The 18704-nt window shown below is 39.7% G+C and overlaps 1 protein-coding gene across 1 annotated transcript; it reads left to right on the forward strand.

Annotated features, from left to right (window-relative positions):
• The first annotated feature begins 1820 nt into the window (after nucleotides 1-1820).
• On the forward strand, nucleotides 1821-18303 carry chfr (checkpoint with forkhead and ring finger domains, E3 ubiquitin protein ligase). The gene is made up of 19 exons (XM_058636239.1): nucleotides 1821-3721; nucleotides 5209-5375; nucleotides 6142-6256; nucleotides 7013-7112; nucleotides 7351-7460; nucleotides 7554-7613; nucleotides 7696-7893; nucleotides 8919-8981; nucleotides 9136-9301; nucleotides 9385-9539; nucleotides 10777-10939; nucleotides 11045-11241; nucleotides 11364-11480; nucleotides 11768-11851; nucleotides 12070-12140; nucleotides 12915-12999; nucleotides 14144-14251; nucleotides 14339-14411; nucleotides 15708-18303. Exons 3-19 carry the CDS (start codon nucleotides 6151-6153, stop codon nucleotides 15748-15750), a joined length of 1899 nt encoding a protein of 632 aa, XP_058492222.1. The 5' UTR covers nucleotides 1821-3721; nucleotides 5209-5375; nucleotides 6142-6150; the 3' UTR covers nucleotides 15751-18303.
• Nucleotides 18304-18704: the final 401 nt, after the last annotated feature.

Raw genomic sequence — 18704 nt, forward strand, 5'->3', positions numbered from 1 at the left:
AAGAACAGACCCTGCCCCTGTCCACATCAGAGGAGATGTAGTGGAGAGGGTCAGTGACTTCAAGTTCCTCGGAACACACATCTCCTGTGACCTCACCTGGTCCACTAACATCTCTGCCCTGGCGAAGAAAGGTCAACAGCGCCTGTACTTTCTAAGAACAATGAGGAAAGCCAATCTGCCTCAGAAACTGCTCCAGACATTTTACACCTGTGCCATACAAAGCATCATCACATACAACATCATAGTGTGGTTCAACAGTTGTACTGCGGCTGACAGAAAAGCCCTGGACAGAGTCAGGAAGTCAGCCCAGAAAATAACACACACACAACTGCCGTCACTTTTTGACATACACCACACCAGATGCCAACAACGAGCACAAAACATAATCAAGGACAGTTTCCACCCAGGCCACTCCTTGTTCTCGCTGCTGCCCTCCGGGAGGCGCTACAGATCATCACGGTCCCACACATCCAGGCTGACCAACAGCTTCTACCCCAGCGCCATCAGGCAACTGAACTCTTGCACATAGTTGTCTGCCCACACTGACTGACACTGAAAACACTGACTGCACTTTAAAAATTGACTGTGCACTTTAGGAAGCTGTGCAATATTGAATTTTACTGTCTTATTGTTGTTGATTGTGTGTATGTCTTTTTAAACCACATGGAGGTTTGCATTTTAAATTTCGTTTGTACCTTGGTATAAATGACAATAAAAGGATTCAATTCAATTCAATTCAATCCTCAGGCGCCTGTAATCCCTGGGTAGTGAATGTGTCTGCTGGATAGTCTGTTGTGTATAAAATAAAGAAAATATATCATTCAACACTTGTATTCATTACATGGATTTGAAAGTTATACAACTTCCTGTGCAGAATCAAGGGTTTCAGTGCATTTGTTTTACTTTCATCAAAAGACCTACTGATGTCCAACTGGCTGGGTTTGATTCAGATACCAATGTTTCACATATCTTCCTGGAAATAGGTAACATCTCCTTAATGACATACTCAGCAGATCTTGTCTACTTAACTTCTGTCTACCACCAGCTGGACCACAGCAGCACAGAATTTTAGGAGGGTTTCTTTCAGGTTAAATACCTGATCAAGTAGACTTTTATTAGTTCTAATCGTTGTTCTGTCCAGTTGAACAACATGTCAAACTACAGACTAATAAGACATTCAATAAATGTAGGCCTATATTAAACACACCTTTTTGTAACATACAGGTTGCCATGATGTTGGAAGTTTGCAAAAACAAATGAAATTATTCAAAGTGTGTGTTCAAAGTGGAATTTGTGATATTATATTGTATAAACGTGATATTATATTGTATAAACGTGATATTATATTGTATAAACATTGTATAAACGTGATATTATATTGTATAAACGTGATATTATATTGTATAAACGTGATAATTATATTGTATAAACGTGATAATTATATCACATAAACGTGATATTATATTGTATAAACGTGATAATTATATCACAAAAACGTGATACTATATTGTGTAAACGTGATGTTCAAAGAACTTTTCCAATCGGCATTTATATATTTTAGCAGTTTGGCTATGACATTTCATACTTTACAAAGTGACATTAATTATTCACAAATTTCACAGAAAGTACATTTCTGTGTTCACAAAAGTCAACACGAGTATTTATTCTTCTCTATTCCTGTCGCACACCGGGATAAAAGTCTCTGTCAACAAGTGTCTATGAGATACGCGTGTGTAAATAAAGTTTCAATAAAAGAAGACGTTATCACGCTAGTAAACGTCATCACGTTTCAGACGCAGTCTCTTGTGGGTTCAGGACATCTATGGCTACTTCAATGCTGTAAATCACACATTTTTACTGAATAATGTTTTCAAATTAAATTTCAAATTAAAAGTCCCATATTCACACTTTGTAATCGAAAAATATTATCAACTTTGTGATGCAATATAAGCAAATGTTTCCATTGTGTTCAGGACATCTATGTCTACTACTATACTATAAACAGTTTAATTAAATTGAATTTTTCTTAAAACAAATGAAGAAAAAAAATAACTTGCGCTATTTCAAAAATGACTTGAAATGAAAAATGAAAAACCCACAAGTTACCACAAACAGTCACACTTAAACTTGAGCTAATAAAATCAGTTTAGTGACAATGAATTCAGAAAACAGGTTACCACAATATAAAACAAAACTATGAACAGAAATCGCAAAGCATCTTACCAAACAGATCCTATAACAAAGCATTTAACCAAATATAAATATGTAGTAAAAACTTAACATAACTACTGAACAACTAGTTTTATTTAAACAAATCAATCTGGATATGCTTTAAATGTGATATGGACTGCAGTCAGAGCATTCAAAAGAAAACTACATTTACTTTTGAAGTTTCTTTAACATCCAGGTCACTGTGGTTCTGTTGTCTGACTGACAGAGTTATTGTGCTTGTGTAGCAGTTTGTCTGTCTGTCTGTCTGTCTGTCTGTCTGTCTCTGAGCAGCAGAACTGAAAAAGTTAAGAACAGCTTTTGATTCCGTTTTCTCAGGATGTAAGTTGTAGCCCAAGGAAAAAAATGATTTGATTTTGGGATTTTAGGACCTTTCCTGCCATAAACAATGACCTGTCAGGACCAGTCGTCCTCATTTCTGAGGAAATGGTTACATTTAGGAGGTATAAATAGAATTGTTGTTCAGTTAAGGAGTGGCCTTGGTGGAGGTTTGCGTTCTCTGAGTGCTTTTGCTTTTAATTTCATTTTGTGGTGTGTGTGTGTGTGTGTAGTAGTAGTAGTAGTTGCTGGCTTTGAGGACACATTTTGATTCAAAACTTTGAGGACATTTTGGTTGGTCAAAACCAAAATTTGATTAATTATGTTTTCAATTTTAATCATTTACAATTAGAATAAACAAATAAAGACCAATTTGCATTACCACAGAAAATTAAACTAAAAAAACAAATTTTATTCTGTTTATTGTGTGGTGAGTCAGATAATATTCCCCATTGTGTTGGCTTGCTTTTATTATGATATTATTAGTGTTGTAATATAACAAAGTACAAATACTTTGTTACTGTAGTACAAAGTTCACATATCTGTACTTTATTCTACTTTTATAGCTACTTTTACTCCACTACATTACCTAAATAAATAGTTTTCACACTTTCACACAGTTCAACCTGGAGTTAAGAGATCTTGTTCAAGGACATATAGACTAGCAGAGCCAGGAATTGAACCCACAACCTTTGGTTGAGTGACAACTCGCCTTACCACGGAGCCACCATAGCTCCTCACTTTTAGAATACTTTTACTTCTGTACATTTTGTATCAGCACTTTTGGTATTTAAGTACAGAAAATATACAACATTGTAAAAAGTGACTTCAACTTCTACCAAAGTAATTTTCTGGTACCTTATACACAACTAGATATTATTTAGTATAATAATGATCTTTTAACGAGGTTTAACGTACATATGACACCTGCTGTATTAGCAGGTGTCCCAGTTGTGTGAAGGAGGATGAGGATGAAGATGCTTTTGCTTGGTTTGTTGCTTTCGCAGCTTCAGCCTCAGCACATGAACTTTTGCTGCCCCTCCTCCATCAGCTGATATTGTCAACCCTGAGCTCTTTGGCAGGAAGTGAGTGCATCTTGTTCACATAGCTGGAACATGAGGAGAAGAGGTGGTCGTACTCTCAGCTACTGGGGCAACAAACTCATCTTTTGAAGGTAAATGAACCGTTTCACACCCGACACAGACATAACATTCTGAGCAGCAGGACTGAAAAAGTTAAGAACAGCTTTTTATTCCATTTTCTCAGGATGAAAGTTTATAACCCAGGAAAAAAATGATTTGATTTCTGGATTTTAGGACCTTTCCTGCCATAAACACTGACCTGTCAGGACCAGTCGTCCTCATTTCTGAGAAAATGGTTACATTTAGGGGGTATTAATAGAATTGTTGTTCGGTTAAGGAGTGGCATTGGTGGAGGTTTGTGTTCTCTGAGTGCTTTCGCTTTTAATTTCATTTTATGGTGTGTGTGTGTGTGCGTGTCGTAATAGATTTAATGGCTTTGAGGACACATTTTGATTCAAAACTTTGTGAGGACATTTTGACCTTGTGTGGACATTTTGGTTGGTCCTCACAACTTTAAAGGTCTTTTTGAGATTTAAGACTTGGTTTTGTGATTAGAGTTAGAATGGTTAAGTGTCTGAAGATGTAGTACTTGTACGAGATGTATGTACTTATATTTGTTACCTGTTTAGAACATTTTCTGGCATAAACACTGACCTTGTCAGGACCAGTTTTGGCTAAGATTTGAATTGCAGTTAGGTTGAGGTCAGGGTTGTGCATTAACTGATCACGTTAGGGATAATGCTTTGCAGTGCCCTCATAGGAATAGTTGCACAAATCTGTGTATGCATGCTTCAATTTAAATTAAATCAAATTTAATTAATTATGTTTTTAATTTGAATCATTTAAAAGTAGAATAAACAAATAAAGACCAATTTGCATTATCACAGAAAATTAAACTAAATAAAACCCCACATTTATTCTGTTTATTGTGTTCCATATCCTTCACTTTCAACAATTTAAATTAAAATTATTGAAAGAAGGGAAACAAATCAAATGTATCATGACATATTTCTGCTCAGAGGTGAGTCAGATAATATTCCCTATTGTGTTGGCTTGCTTTTATTATGATATTATTAGTGTTGTAATATAACAAAGTACAAATACTTTGTTACTGTAGTACAAAGTTCACATATCTGTACTTTATTCTACTTTTATAGCTACTTTTTGATAAATAGTTTTCACCCTCACACATTTCAACCTGGAGTTAAGAGATCTTGTTCAAGGACATAAAGACTAGCAGAGCCAGGAATTGAACCCACAACCTTTGGTTGAGCGACAACTGGCCTTACCACGGAGCCACCATAGCTCCTCACTTTTATAATACTTTTACTTCTGTACATTTTGTATCAGCACTTTTGGTATTTAAGTACAGAAAATATACAACATTGTAAAAAGTGACTTCAACTTCTACCAAAGTCATTTTCTGGTACCTTATACACAACTGGATATTATTTAGTATAATAATGATCTTTTAACGAGGTTTAACGTACATATGACACCTGCTGTATTAGCAGGTGTCCCAGTTGTGTGAAGGAGGATGAGGATGAAGATGCTTTTGCTTGGTTTGTTGCTTTCGCAGCTTCAGCCTCAGCACATGAACTTTTGCTGCCCCTCCTCCATCAGCTGATATTGTCAACCCTGAGCTCTTTGGCAGGAAGTGAGTGCATCTTGTTCACATAGCTGGAACATGAGGAGAAGAGGTGGTCGTACTCTCAGCTACTGGGGCAACGAACTCATCTTTTGACGGTAAATGAACCGTTTCACACCTGACACAGACATAACGTCGCATACAACCCCCGTGGTCGCTGTGTTCTCCCTGTTTTGTGTCGGATACTTGCTACGGTGCGTTGCTAATGTTAGCAGTCGCGCTAGCTTAGTGTTATTATTGAGCGAAGTTGTGTGTTTACGTGAAGGGCTCCATTATAAATACCGATGCTATTTTATGGTGAACTGTTGTCTTACGAGTATAAAAGTCGGTGTTTTCCGAATTATTACATGACAAAGTCAGACTATAGGTTCAGAGAAAGACAAGCTCAGCGAGGTCTGGGTGGCAGACTTTAACCCACTGGCTTCTTTTACAAAACTTCGTTAGGAACTCCTCAACTTTTATGAGTTCGGTGATTATTTCAGTGAATGTAGTTTTTTTAGAACGGTAATCATAATCGTTTCTGGATCCGTCAAGTGCACTTGTGAATTCGGCATGTTTTATACACGAAATATCCAAACATACAATTAATAATATTAAATCAACTTACCAAGACTAATGATGTCAGTGTTTTGGTCCATGACATTTTAGAATAATTTTTACATATCTCCTGAAGTATAAATGCATATTATGTATAAAATTACAACAACTATAAAATAAGTTCCATCTGCCATGAGAACCATTCAAACTGGATTATTGACCCAATACATTTTTTGATAAACCCCACCATACATACACCGTCACACTTGTTGACTGGAGTATGTAATTGAGAACCTTGAGTGCATTTTCTCTTATCATTTCTTACAGAAGAGAGAGATGGACAGCTGTAGGAGAGGACGTCCATGGGGGAAGCTGGTCAAAGTTGACTCCAGTGAAACTGTCCTGCTTTTCAGCAAGGAATGCACAGTGGGCAGAAAAACAGGTCAGTTCGTTTGGGTCATGTAATGTTATACAGATTAAAAGATTCACTATATATCTTATTTCATAAAACCATTCATGTGTCATCCTGCTTTAAAACACCCAGAGTGCTGTGTAGCCCCCCCAACAAAAATCAACCACGTCTGCAGCATAGTGTCTGCTGTCAGTGTCTGGAGCCTTTACAAACCTCCCCCTTGAAAACACAAAGCCTTTTTTTAGTGCACCAAACTTAGACAGCCCCTTGTGATGATAACAAAAGGCGTCCATTGAGAACATGCGTGTGGAATATTAAGTAGATTTTTTTGTATGGGTGTTGCTTAAGAGAAAGTTAGTCCTATATTCCCCCCAGTGTCTGCTTTGTTGAGAGCCTTTTGAAGGTCTGCTTTTTTGCAATGCAAAGCAACCAGCATTAATTGGTTAGCTTATAGCTTATGTCTGGGCATTGATGGGTCTGAAATAATGTAATGGCAACGTGCTTTCAGGTGAATCTCAGTAGTGCCAGCTTTAATTTTCATGTATTTCATTTGATTTATTCGGCTGAAAATGTAGAACTGTGACAATTTATCAGCCGAGAGTTTATTTTGGGAGGGAAATCTACATTAAGACATGTTGTTATGGTTGTAATCAGATGCATATTTTAACATGGTGAGTTAAATAAAGAGCTTGACAAGGGAAAAATAAGTAAGAGTAAGCAGAGGTTTAGTAACCTGTCTTATTTACAATTAAGTGTTTTCATGGTGTTCTATTATTGTGTTGCCAGGATGTTATCTGTCATTTCCAGCCAGCAAACTGGTCTCAGGGGAACACTGCAAAATTGTGCAAGATGAAAGCTCAGGGCTGGTGTGGCTTGAAGACATGAGGTACTGTGTGCTCAATGTTTACCTATCAGTTTTACCAAAATGCAGTTCACAAGTGTTGCATGCGTCATGTGTTAATTAACATCTCGGTGGATTAAGGTGCATGCTGATTGATTGAGCTAAATAATACAAGGTCTGTGGGCCACTATTGATTTAGACGTTAGACATATCTCTTTGAACAAACACAACAAACCTTGTAAGTGTAAAGTGACACATAATTGACCGTTTTCTTTGTTTGTAGCACCAATGGCACAGTGATTAACATGTCCAAACTGGTCAAGAAGCAAACTTACATGCTGCAGAATGGTGATGTCATCTACTTTGTTTATAGGAAAAGTGAACCAGAACAAAGTAAGTAGTTCCTATTGTTAGCTATGACAATAACAACAGATATGAGTTTAAAAGACATACAATTTGACAACCTTCTCTCCTGTCACCATGCAGATATTGCTTATGTTTTCCACTCAATCAAAACGGAGCCTATTATTTCACAACCTAATTATGGTAAGTAGTCTGATTTCAACCACCTTTATTCCGCTTCATTAATGCCTGACTGACTCCCCACTGCTCTTTATCTGAACTTCAGACATGGAGAGATCGGCCCACAGTCCTGCTCTTGTTCCAGCTTCAGACATGTTGCTCTCTGTGGAGCCAGTAATGCTCACAAAGGCTCCTTGTAACCCAGTCCAGGCGGAACCTCAGCCCTCCACCTCAACTTCTCACTTCTGTATCGAGGGCCCTCTCACTTCTGGACTCATGGCAACGCCAGCCTCTTCTGCCTCCAGTAGGTTCTCTGCTAATACTCTGATTTAGAGATGAGCCGTTGATGAGGCCTAAACATGTATCTGTAATATTACAACACATTTATTCAAATTATATTTATTGGTAATAAACATAGTAACAAAATAATGTCCGATTGTCTCTCTGATAGATGTGCTGCTCTGATTTTTTTGCCCACATAGTGAACGTACAATAAAGTACAACTTAGCTGAGTCAGATTCTGGCACCACACTCCTGCACTGTGTTCAATATATCTGCTTGGTGATGAAGTAAATGGCCTTTGTGTTTTGTTTTTCCTTCCTGTGCTTTGTCTTGAATGCTATTGTTATAAAACTACTTTCATAGCTCCTTGTGTGGAACCAGCATCTCGGTTCACTGTCCCCCTGTGTGTTATAGCTATACATAAATACATTACCAAGCTGTTGTATATGAATATACAGTATCATACTTGGTACGGTGCTGCTGAGACAAGAGCAGCTTAAAAGAAACATTTGTCTGTAAGTAGTTGCAGCCAAACATTTGTCAAACATCCCATGATTATGTGTTGTGCAAGCACAAATATATAAAAATAACAAATGTACTACTGCTCTCTCTGTTACACAAGCCTCTGTCAATGTGATACAGCCACATCAATAAAAGTGACAGAAATGATGGATACAAGATGCAAAGGCTGGTGGTCGACTGAGCTCTTAGACGCAATAATCTCCTGGGACCACAAGAGGGCAGATCATTCATTTTCTACTGACTTTCCATTGAGGGTTGGGGGCGAGATTACAAAATGACTACAACCAGGAAATGTGAGATCTTTAATGGGACAGAGTGTTGTTTGATGTACGAGCTGAGAAATTATTTTATATCAGAATTTATATCTACTTTAACTAGTCAAACCCTACTTTGCATGCTGCAGCTGCTGTAATGAGCAATGAACAATCCCTTTTATGAACTATATCAATTCAATTGTTCTACACCAATGTACGACTAAGTATTAACACCATGACTTGACCTCGGTCTGTTCATCTGCTTTATTAGACCAAGTTAAAGAGGACCTGCACAACATGGAGCCAGAAAGCAAGCGGAGGAAAAAGGATAATGGTTCGTTTATCTTCCTATTAATTTTCACATTAGTTTACAATCTTTTTAAGACTTTTAGAGCTTTTGTTTCAACCGGCCTGGTTTCTGTGTGTCAAACCAGAAGACTCCCAAAAACTCATGTGTGTGATGTAATATACAGTGTTTGTGTTTACAGATTACAATCATGATGCGAGTTTGCCACAAACCTCCAGTTCAGAAGTTGTCGGTGCTATAAAGGGAAGTGTGAACTCCAAACCTCATGTGGAATCAATTAAAACGGACAAGATGGAGGAGACTCTGACGTGTGTTATTTGTCAGGACCTGCTGCACGACTGTGTCAGGTAAAATCTCACTGGGTATTAGATCAATGTTTTAGGGACGTGTTTTTCCAAGTTAAATTCTGAAAGTTTTGTCTTTGCTTCAGTTTGCAGCCTTGCATGCACGTCTTCTGTGCTGCTTGCTACTCAGGCTGGATGGAGCGCTCTTCGCTTTGCCCCACCTGCCGGTGTCCTGTGGAGAGGATACGCAAGAACCACATGCTCAACAACCTTGTAGAGGCCTACCTCATCCAGCATCCAGGTTTGAACTGATCCAAATCATTTCATGAGTTTCTTAAGCCAAGGACACACATCACCTAGAGCAGCCAATTATGATTTAAGGAGGTCCAGATAGAGAGAATGTTCTCATGTACAGGTCCGCAGCATCATCATGTTTTTATAATGCATTATAATTTAGTTATACATTACAATTAAGTTATGTATAAGTAGCATTGACATTGTATCAATACCTGCACTGTGTGATGTCAAGGACTCAAATCAAATGAAGAAAGCTGTAATTCAATTTAAACAATATTTATTTTCAGTGCAAATCTGGAGGAATAATAAATAATAGATAAAATAAATTGGACATTCAACTGAGATCTTTAAATAATAATCACTTTTATAACGACAACAATAATAATAATAATAATATAATTATAGTAATAATTTGTAGTGGCGTTTCACATCCCCTCTTTTATCCACCGCCACCGTCTCAGAGCAGATGAAACTCAGCGGTTTGAAGCTTCCTCAGGGAAGGATGACCATGAACGCCTCGGTACATTCCAGATTAAAAGCCCCCTTTTCGTTGTCAACCTTGCGCCGTTTCGACAAGCCATGATACACTGACTCACACTTTCGCCACTTTTCTCTCTCTCTTGTCTTCTCAATTCTGTCACCGCAACTGTCAAGAGCGCCAGCTGTTTTCCGTGCCTCTATTTAATGAAGGCCCGTCCTACTCTGCCTGTGATTGGCTGACTAGTACTGGCCAATCAGAGACGGGCAGGATGTCCCTTTCACTAAGTAGTGTGTAGAAACAGCAGAAACACTGTCAGGGAAAGAGTCGCTGGTCAAAATTTAATCTCCGCCACAACTGATTAAAACTCATTGACCGCCTATTAGTGACCTATGACCTAAAGGGTCGACTCACGGCGAAGCACTCCGGACAATGCAGCCTTAGTCGATGTGTCAGGGGAAGAATACTGCAGTTGCACACACCACATCAACTACAGCCAACAAACAACTGGCATGTGCTTTGTTCTCCTGCGTGAGAGGAAAGTAATTTTCCAAGCAGATGAAGTCGTCTATATTTGTCACTGAAAAAGGGAAAATGAAAGAACTACCTGGCAGCGGACAACACGTATTCTTCCATCTGTGTCATGACCTAAGAAGACAAAGCCGCGTGACGAGTGACCATCAGGACTTTAAGTGCTAGCTTCTTCTATATCTGGCAAGATATCAATTTTATTTGTGTTTGTGTGTCCCTTTCTGTCCCGCAGAGAAGTGTCGCAGTAAGGAGGATCTGAAGAGCATGGACGGCCGTAACAAGATAACTCAGGACATGTTGCAGCCAAAAGTGGAGCGCTCTTTCTCCGATGAGGAGGGCAGTTCAGATTACCTCTATGAGCTCTCTGACAATGACAGTGACTCCTCGGATATTAGGTAAAAATAATAATAGGAAACACAATATTTCCGATCATGTGTCCTTAAAAGGCTGTTATTAAAATTCTCTAATCGTGATCATTTTCCCCTTTTTGTTTTTTTCAGTCAGCCTCTTGTGCTGTGCCGACAGTGTCCTGGCTACAGGGGTGAGGTCAGTCAGGTGCTGTTTCCTACAGGTTCAAACTACTGGTTCGCTGGGGTAGTTCCTCCACCTACACATGCTTCACCCAAACCAGCGACTGAGGAAGGGTCTGCCAAGTCTGCAGCGGAGCAGCCTTCAACATCCTCTGATGTCCCCTCAGGTGATTATGACCGAGCAGAAAGAAAGGTTACTGGCGAAAAGTAAACTTTTCACTGTTGTGCACTGTACACATCTTGGCACCCGTCTGAAAGTGTCCCTGCCTACTTCGTGACTTGTCTGCAGCTCCTCAGGAGTTCTGCTGCCCCCCTCAGGGCTGCCATGTCCTCTGCACCTGCTGCCTCTCGCCGATGCCAGACAGACACACAGAGCAGAACAGCCAGCAGGTCCCTCCTCAACAATGTGAGTGCTCCCTGAACTTATTAAGCCGTATTTTCCATTTTATGTAATTTTTTTGAGTGGATCGGGAGAGGAATAGTACCAAAATAACAAACCCCTCCCTTATTGTATCAGACTAAAATGGTAAAATTACACACTACACTTTTAAATTCATAAATATTACAAGTCAGATGTACAAATCACCTGATCGTAATGGTGCAACTTTGCATTCCATTCTCATTCATGCATAGATTTTTAGCACAAACTACATTATACACCTCATATTCACGGTGTTGTGTCTGTGTTGGCAGGTATGCTGTGCCAGCTTCCTTTCTGTCATATGTACTGGGGCTGCCAGGGGCTTCGCTGTCAAGGCTGCCTGGCTCGATTCAGTGGTACGTATCAGCCTCAGCAGAGCAACTCTTCTGGTGGAATCTCAACTCTTACCCTTATTGTTAGTATGTATCTGTTCAGTAGGTGTGGCTGTGCTTCAGCTGGTATCGATATTCTCTAAATTGAGGTCCAAATTGTTTTCAATCGTGTCAAGGTAAAACATTTTTAGTTTTTAATGATGATGATTCGTAGTTGAAAACGTGGTTCTTCCTTATTGCAGAGCTCAATCTGACAGACAAGTGTTTGGACGGGGTGCTGAACAACAATAACTATGAATCAGAGATCCTCCAGGTAAGATGGAACTAATTTAGATTTATATATTTTATTATATTCACCTTTTTTTTGTATTTCTTTCTTTCTTTCTTTTTTTTTAATTCGAATTAAAGGGGAATTCCGGTATTTTTCAACCTGGGCCCTATGTTTATAAATGCGAGTGTGTATGTGAATAGTTATTACAAAAAGTGTCATAATAGGACCAGTAGATCATGACAGGCAGCAATGGCTGCAGTTTAAACAGAACGACCGTCCAATCACAGACGAGATTCACCAGCGCGTCACACGTTTGTGACGTCAGCTTCTCAGTACTGGAAATTTCTAAACAGTTGAGTAACTGCCAGATATCGAAAGTGAAAGTTATCTTGGAAAAAGGGGCAGAAAGAAGCACTCACTCATTGAAATGTTTTTGACAATTCTTCCGCACTCAAAAGATCTTTCAGGCAGCTGTGACCAACCAGACTTTTTCTCACAACAAAATTGTTCTTTGATGTATTTCCCAGTCCTCTTTTCCATAAAGGGTTAACCTGCTCCTACTTTCCAATAGCATGTATAAATGTTCCTGTGTGTGACAAAACCAGTGCGTTAATTTATGTTGAATACATTTCTCCTTGACTTTCTCATATATATTTATCATTGTTGAATAAAAGAAAATGCCATTTAATGTTTGACTCCACTGGAAATAACCGACACTGACAAACTGAGTCCACTGAGATGCTGTATGACTGAAAGAGATGCTTGAAATACACATCTGTGCTCACTGTCATGTGAAATGTTCCTTCCCTCCGCCAGAACTACCTGTCCTCCAAAGGGAAGTCCTGGAGAGATGTTCTTCAGGAGGCTGTGCAGGGTTTGCAGGATAACTACCGTCTGACAGGTGAGCGCTTATGGCCCTTTTCCACTATGGTCCTGGCTCGCCTCGCCTCGGCACGGCACGGCATCTCAACGAGTGACTAGTGACTTGTAAAGCAGTTGTTTGCAGTGTAACGGAATCATTAGAATCAGTTAATTAAAAATATTTGTTCAGTACTTCCGCCATGACCGGAGCACAGACTCCATCTGACACAGTCACTGGACTGAAATACAGCGGCGAGTTTGTCAGGCCGGGCACGATCGGCAGTGCTGTCGCTAAAAAGATCAGACTCCTCTGTTAAATATTGAGATTTTAGACATTTCCCTGGTAGTTGTTGGACATTAATCCATGTTTTTAGGATTGTTAAGTCTTTATAACTGATCTACAGTTCAGCATTGTTCGGCTTGATTTTGGTGTTGGATGTCTCTTCCTGTGACGGCACTCTGACCAATCAGTGGCCGGCAGTCTGGTGACGTCACACATAGTACCTACTCAGCGCACTTAGAACCGCACCAGAGCAGTTACTAAAAAAAAGTACTATGCTAGTGCAAACGTAACTTAACTGTGCCGTGCCGTGCCGATGCGAGGTGAGTAGAGCTGGTGGAAACGCGCCATTAGATTAAAGAAAACAGATGCTTCACAGCTCCTTTATTTTCTTCTCGACTGATGAAAATCTATCTAAACAAATGTAAATGTCACAGCAAGCTGGAACAAAATAACACTTACCAATGACAAAACCAATTGGGTAAACACCTTAAAATGATCCTCATTTAAGTGATAAATAAATGGTGCTATGCCGACCCTTCTAATGAGCACACAGCAATGCTTTCCAAAGCTGTTAAAAAATGTTTTTGTCAGCATGGCATTGCTGCCACTATCTGCGGTATTCCCTTACGCTGTTGTGGTGAGTTGATCTACGACAGGTTGCAAAGTAGCAGCTTATGTATGTCCTGCTCAGTTATGCATGACACGCAAAAAAAGGGTGGGGGATGTGTTTCCACCCAGGAGAAAACAATTGCAACACACACACACACACAGACAGACAGGGTTCAAACCACAACCTCGCAAACCTGTCAGTTACATAAACAGATGCATTCGGGCGATTCACTGCAGTTTAGGTCGTACTATAAGCACAGTTCATATTGTGCTTTTGTTCTGTCTGTGTCAGATTGCCGAATCTCTGCCAACACCGTCATGTGCTTGTGCTGCGGCCTGCGAGCATTCAAGGAGCTGGCATACCAGTACAGACAGAACATCCCTCCATCTGAACTGCCAGGTCAGACAAAAGGAAATTGAAATTGAAGCTTTTTAGGCTCTTTGGACAAAAAGAAATCACAGTTTTCTTTTCATGTTCTTCCCTCAGCTGCTGTAACATCTCGTCCCGACTGTTACTGGGGACGCAACTGTCGTACGCAGGTGAAGGCCCATCATGCAGTGTAAGTCTTATTATACACCGTATATAATAAGCTCTCCCATGGGTCCCTTTGAAATCCTTATAAATGTGTGCCCTAAATTTAGGGGTCATTGAAAGTGCTTGAAATGTGTGCAAGACGTGAAAGTTGATATTTAGGTAAATGCCTGCCTTGTTTGTTATGACGCCACCTACTGTTTCATGCCCTGCATTGCTTGATGTACGTAGACTACACAGAACAAACGTTGAGTCATAATTACTAGCAATGTTGAGGACACTGTCCACTGTCTCTCTCTCTCTCTCTCTCTGCCGTTGGCGTGAGATTCCGTGCAGAACAATGAGCGAGTAACGTTAAGCGAGAGGGAGCAAACTGTGTGATGCCTGGGAAATGCAAATTCCAAGATCTCTGGCTCACCAAAGAAAATTACAAAGACTGGCTTGTCCAAGATCCCAAGGACAATCACTTGAAAGTGGACGCCATGGGCGAAGCGGCTCTTACAATTTGCCCTCCCGTCTTAAGCTGTGTCGGCACATTTGTCCTTGAATGCGAGGGAATTGGTCCTGGACAGCCTGGAACCCTGTTTCTCTGAGAGCATACGTGCCCTCTGTTTGCTGCATGGTAGAAAAATACAAAACACAACAGTAACTCGTATCCTTCTTACAACACTGGCACTTTGTGTCTTTCAGTGTTCCCTCATAAGTTTTATTATATTCACATGTTGAGGGTTTCTTGTGCTGAATAAACAAGTTGTTTTCCTTATTTGTTTACCAATAGCCATAGTGACCAGTGAACAATGGACCCCTCCATCTGGTTTTATTATCCATCATAAATGATGCAATGCCCATCACCTTATGCTTAAATGCTAGAAAAATGTCAATATTATTCAAATAATTACTTGGTTGTTAAATAGAATCAGAGACATTGTTTTTTTTTATTTGACATTAAACATATTTATGGAGTTTCTGCACATTTTTTATATATATATATATATATACATATAAATATATATATATATATATATATAAATATACTTATATATTGTAGGGTTTAGTGTAAGCTCAGTCCAGCTGGATGTTTTTTGTGACATGGTACTGCTGAGCCTTCAGGATGTGGAGACATAAATTGTAGAATATTTCTACACATAACATGAGATGGGAGATATGGAACAGTAGTAGTTGTAGTTCACGTATTTCACCACTAGAAGGAGTGCTTGTGCTGCTGTTTGAGGACCAGAAGAAGTTTGTCATCTCACCTCCTAGACGTTTTTTTGTTGTTTTACACCTCATTTATGTGTTTTCCTCTCTTCTGTTTGTCTTCCAGAAAATTCAACCACATATGCGAGCAGACGCGTTTCAAGAACTGACACAGCAGAGCGCTTTGATTACGGAGCGTCTCGTGCTTTGGACATCAGATACGGTTTTGTTCCTTTTACTCGCGTCCATATGTATCTAGCTAACTGCCTTCCATATGCAATAACCTAATGCTGACATAACAATCATTATGCATTTACAGTAGTCGACACAGGGCTGTGTGAAATAATGCTATGCACATTCACATTTACCTTTTAATTTCAGGGTGCAGGGAGTTAAGACCTGGCTGGGCTCAGATTGTGGCTCACGCATTAGTATAACTGACCGGGTAATCAAACATGGTTTTAATTTATTTGTGTTGAGTTGGTGGTCAAAAAGGTGTTTTCCTGGTATATTTGATTTCCAGCCCGTGCGACATAAAGTTTTCCTCTCCATTTTGAGCGATCGAGGCAATCTGGATGGAGAATGGCCATGTACTGTATGTATTTATAGTTGTCAACTCTGTAAGGATTTCTTTTTTTTTTTAGTTACAATGCAGGACTTCAAACAGTATCTGATGCTAATTAAAGTAAAATAGTATAGCACTATAATAGTAATACAACTATCAAAGCTTCAGAGACCCCGTCTCACCTCTGAGGGTCTACTCCTGTTTTGTAAGGGCATAAAGCCATGTTAAAGCTCCTCACACAAAACTAGGGTAGATTTTTAATCCCATGTGATATTTGCAAGGGATTTCACGTCTGTGGGAATGGAATCAATGTGTTGTAATACTGTCAGAGGGCACGGGGGCCTCTTTTGTATGCTTTGCTCTGGATAATCATCTCCAAGGTGATTAAAGTCATTTAGACGAGGACGTTTTTTCTTTTTTCTGAGAACTGTGTAGTAAGGGCTAAGCTGTGAGGAAAATGCATTTGTTCCATGACGACCTAAGAGAAGAAAGCGTAGACTGCACTTCAAACGACCAGGGATGGTTAAAATGCCATGAAGCTGATGCTCCTTTTTGTAAGAGTTTTCATATGTAACAGTTTAGGGAACTGTGCCAATACAAACGCAACAGTGTATGTTGTTATTTAGGTTTTAATTATATACACTATGTCATAGCTCATCTCACGTTCGCGTTGATCTACATTTGTTCAGTTTCTGTTAGTGTGTTGAATTTAGTGAGATTAAATCTAGATTGAAAAATAGATTTTTCCTCTGGTTACTCAAGTTTGCGGAGCTGCTCTTTTGAGGCTCTGTGTCACTGGACATCAGCGTCTCATCTGTAACTATAACTTACCCAGGTGTCAGTAAGTCCCCGTCACGCAAACACACACGACCAGTATTGACGTAGACGCCACAAATCACCCTTCAGGGTTTCTCTTCCCACGTTTTTTTGTTTTTTTTTACTTCAAGATGCTGTTGGTTGTAAATTGAAACACGAGTCATTTTGGGGTTGTTATTTTTGTAGGGATTACTGTTTGTGTACAGAAAATGTTGGTGAACTTGAAGAATAGTGGAGGACGTACACTGAAGTCAGGCCTCGGCTCGTATCGGTGTGTTTAGTTTTACACGTCAATGTTTGTTTTAAAAAAATAAGTCTTTTATTGCTCGATGTGTCTGTATTGTATGACTCTTAAGGTATTTGCACATTATGTGTCTCTCACACACATTGAAAGAGTTATTTTCTTTTAAGTGTACACAGTCTGAAACAACAACATCCTGGAAGAAGAACAAGTGTCTGTAATCACTGTACGGGAGCTCAATATTCCTTCAATGTCTAATCAGATTTTTAATCATGTAAAGAGATGCTTTTTTCTGGAAGATAATATTAATAGCATTTCTAGTGTAGTGTTGGTATCATCAGCCGTAATGACATTGACACACTATGTGTTGTTTTGGAATTGAGCTCCTCATAGTTTCATTCTAAGTCTTGGTTTATGAATGGGCACTTTCCTGGCCTCTGCCTGAGCTCCTTTAGTTTATTTGTGGGGTTAGCATGGGGTGGTTTAGGTGTATTTTATTTTCTTTGGCCCCCCTCAGTCATGGTGGGTTCACATTGGCATTCCTTAGCGGCTCAGGCCCTCAGCACAAGCCTGGTCGATCCCCCAGCAGAGTGGCTAGATTTTAATTATTCCCTCCAGGAGATCTGGGCACCCTAAGCCAACAGCAGCCTCCGGCCGCTCCAATCACGGATTGGAATTAAAGAGGCTTTGAAGGAGTGCTTTGCATTCTCCCCGGGGTGGGATGTGCAGGGTTATGTTGTATGTGGAGGCAAATATTTACTCGCTATGCGTGGATCAAGCTGCTCAGCAGTCGCCGAAGAGGCAGGTTTCGTTCTACCTCATCACAGCTTCCAGGTGTGTGGGAGACTGAACAGGCACCAGAGTCACGTCAGTTCAAAGCTGATATGCGATGATCGCCACGGTGCCCGTGAACCTTGTATGCAATGCAAAAATTAGTCTCGACTATAATCCACTATAGAGTAGCACTAGGCACATGCAACAACTGTTTGATAAATGCTTATTTACCCTGTGTGTTGTATTAGCAATGCTAAAGTTGTCTTTGAAATGGAACTGATCTGCCTGTTTTCATTGACAGATTAAAATACAGATAGAGCAGTAGAATGGGCCTTTTTTTGTCATTTCTTTTGTTTTTTTGGACTATTTTAACGTTCACATTTCTCTGTGCTCACCTGAAATCTGAGTTTATGACGTGCAGGTATTGTACAGGATGTTCCATACACATCACAACTAGCAGAAGTCAATCGACGGCCCCGATCGCAACCCAGGTAAGAAGCCAGTCATGGTCGAGACTCAGGTGTGTGGTGTGGAAACTTCAGTGATAAGACATTTTAAATGACTGTATCTGCATAATTACCTAGAGAAAGCAATGCTCATGCACATAAACGCAACAAACCCCGCTTTAATTTACTCATTTGTATGTATGATATGTTTTAATGGAGACAAACTGGGTGTGGGAGGTGCACATTCCCAATGGTCTCATGTTGAGCTCAAAAGATCCAGAC

This window comes from Solea solea, chromosome 8, assembly GCF_958295425.1.
Source record: "Solea solea chromosome 8, fSolSol10.1, whole genome shotgun sequence".
Classification (NCBI taxonomy): Eukaryota; Metazoa; Chordata; class Actinopteri; order Pleuronectiformes; family Soleidae; genus Solea; species Solea solea.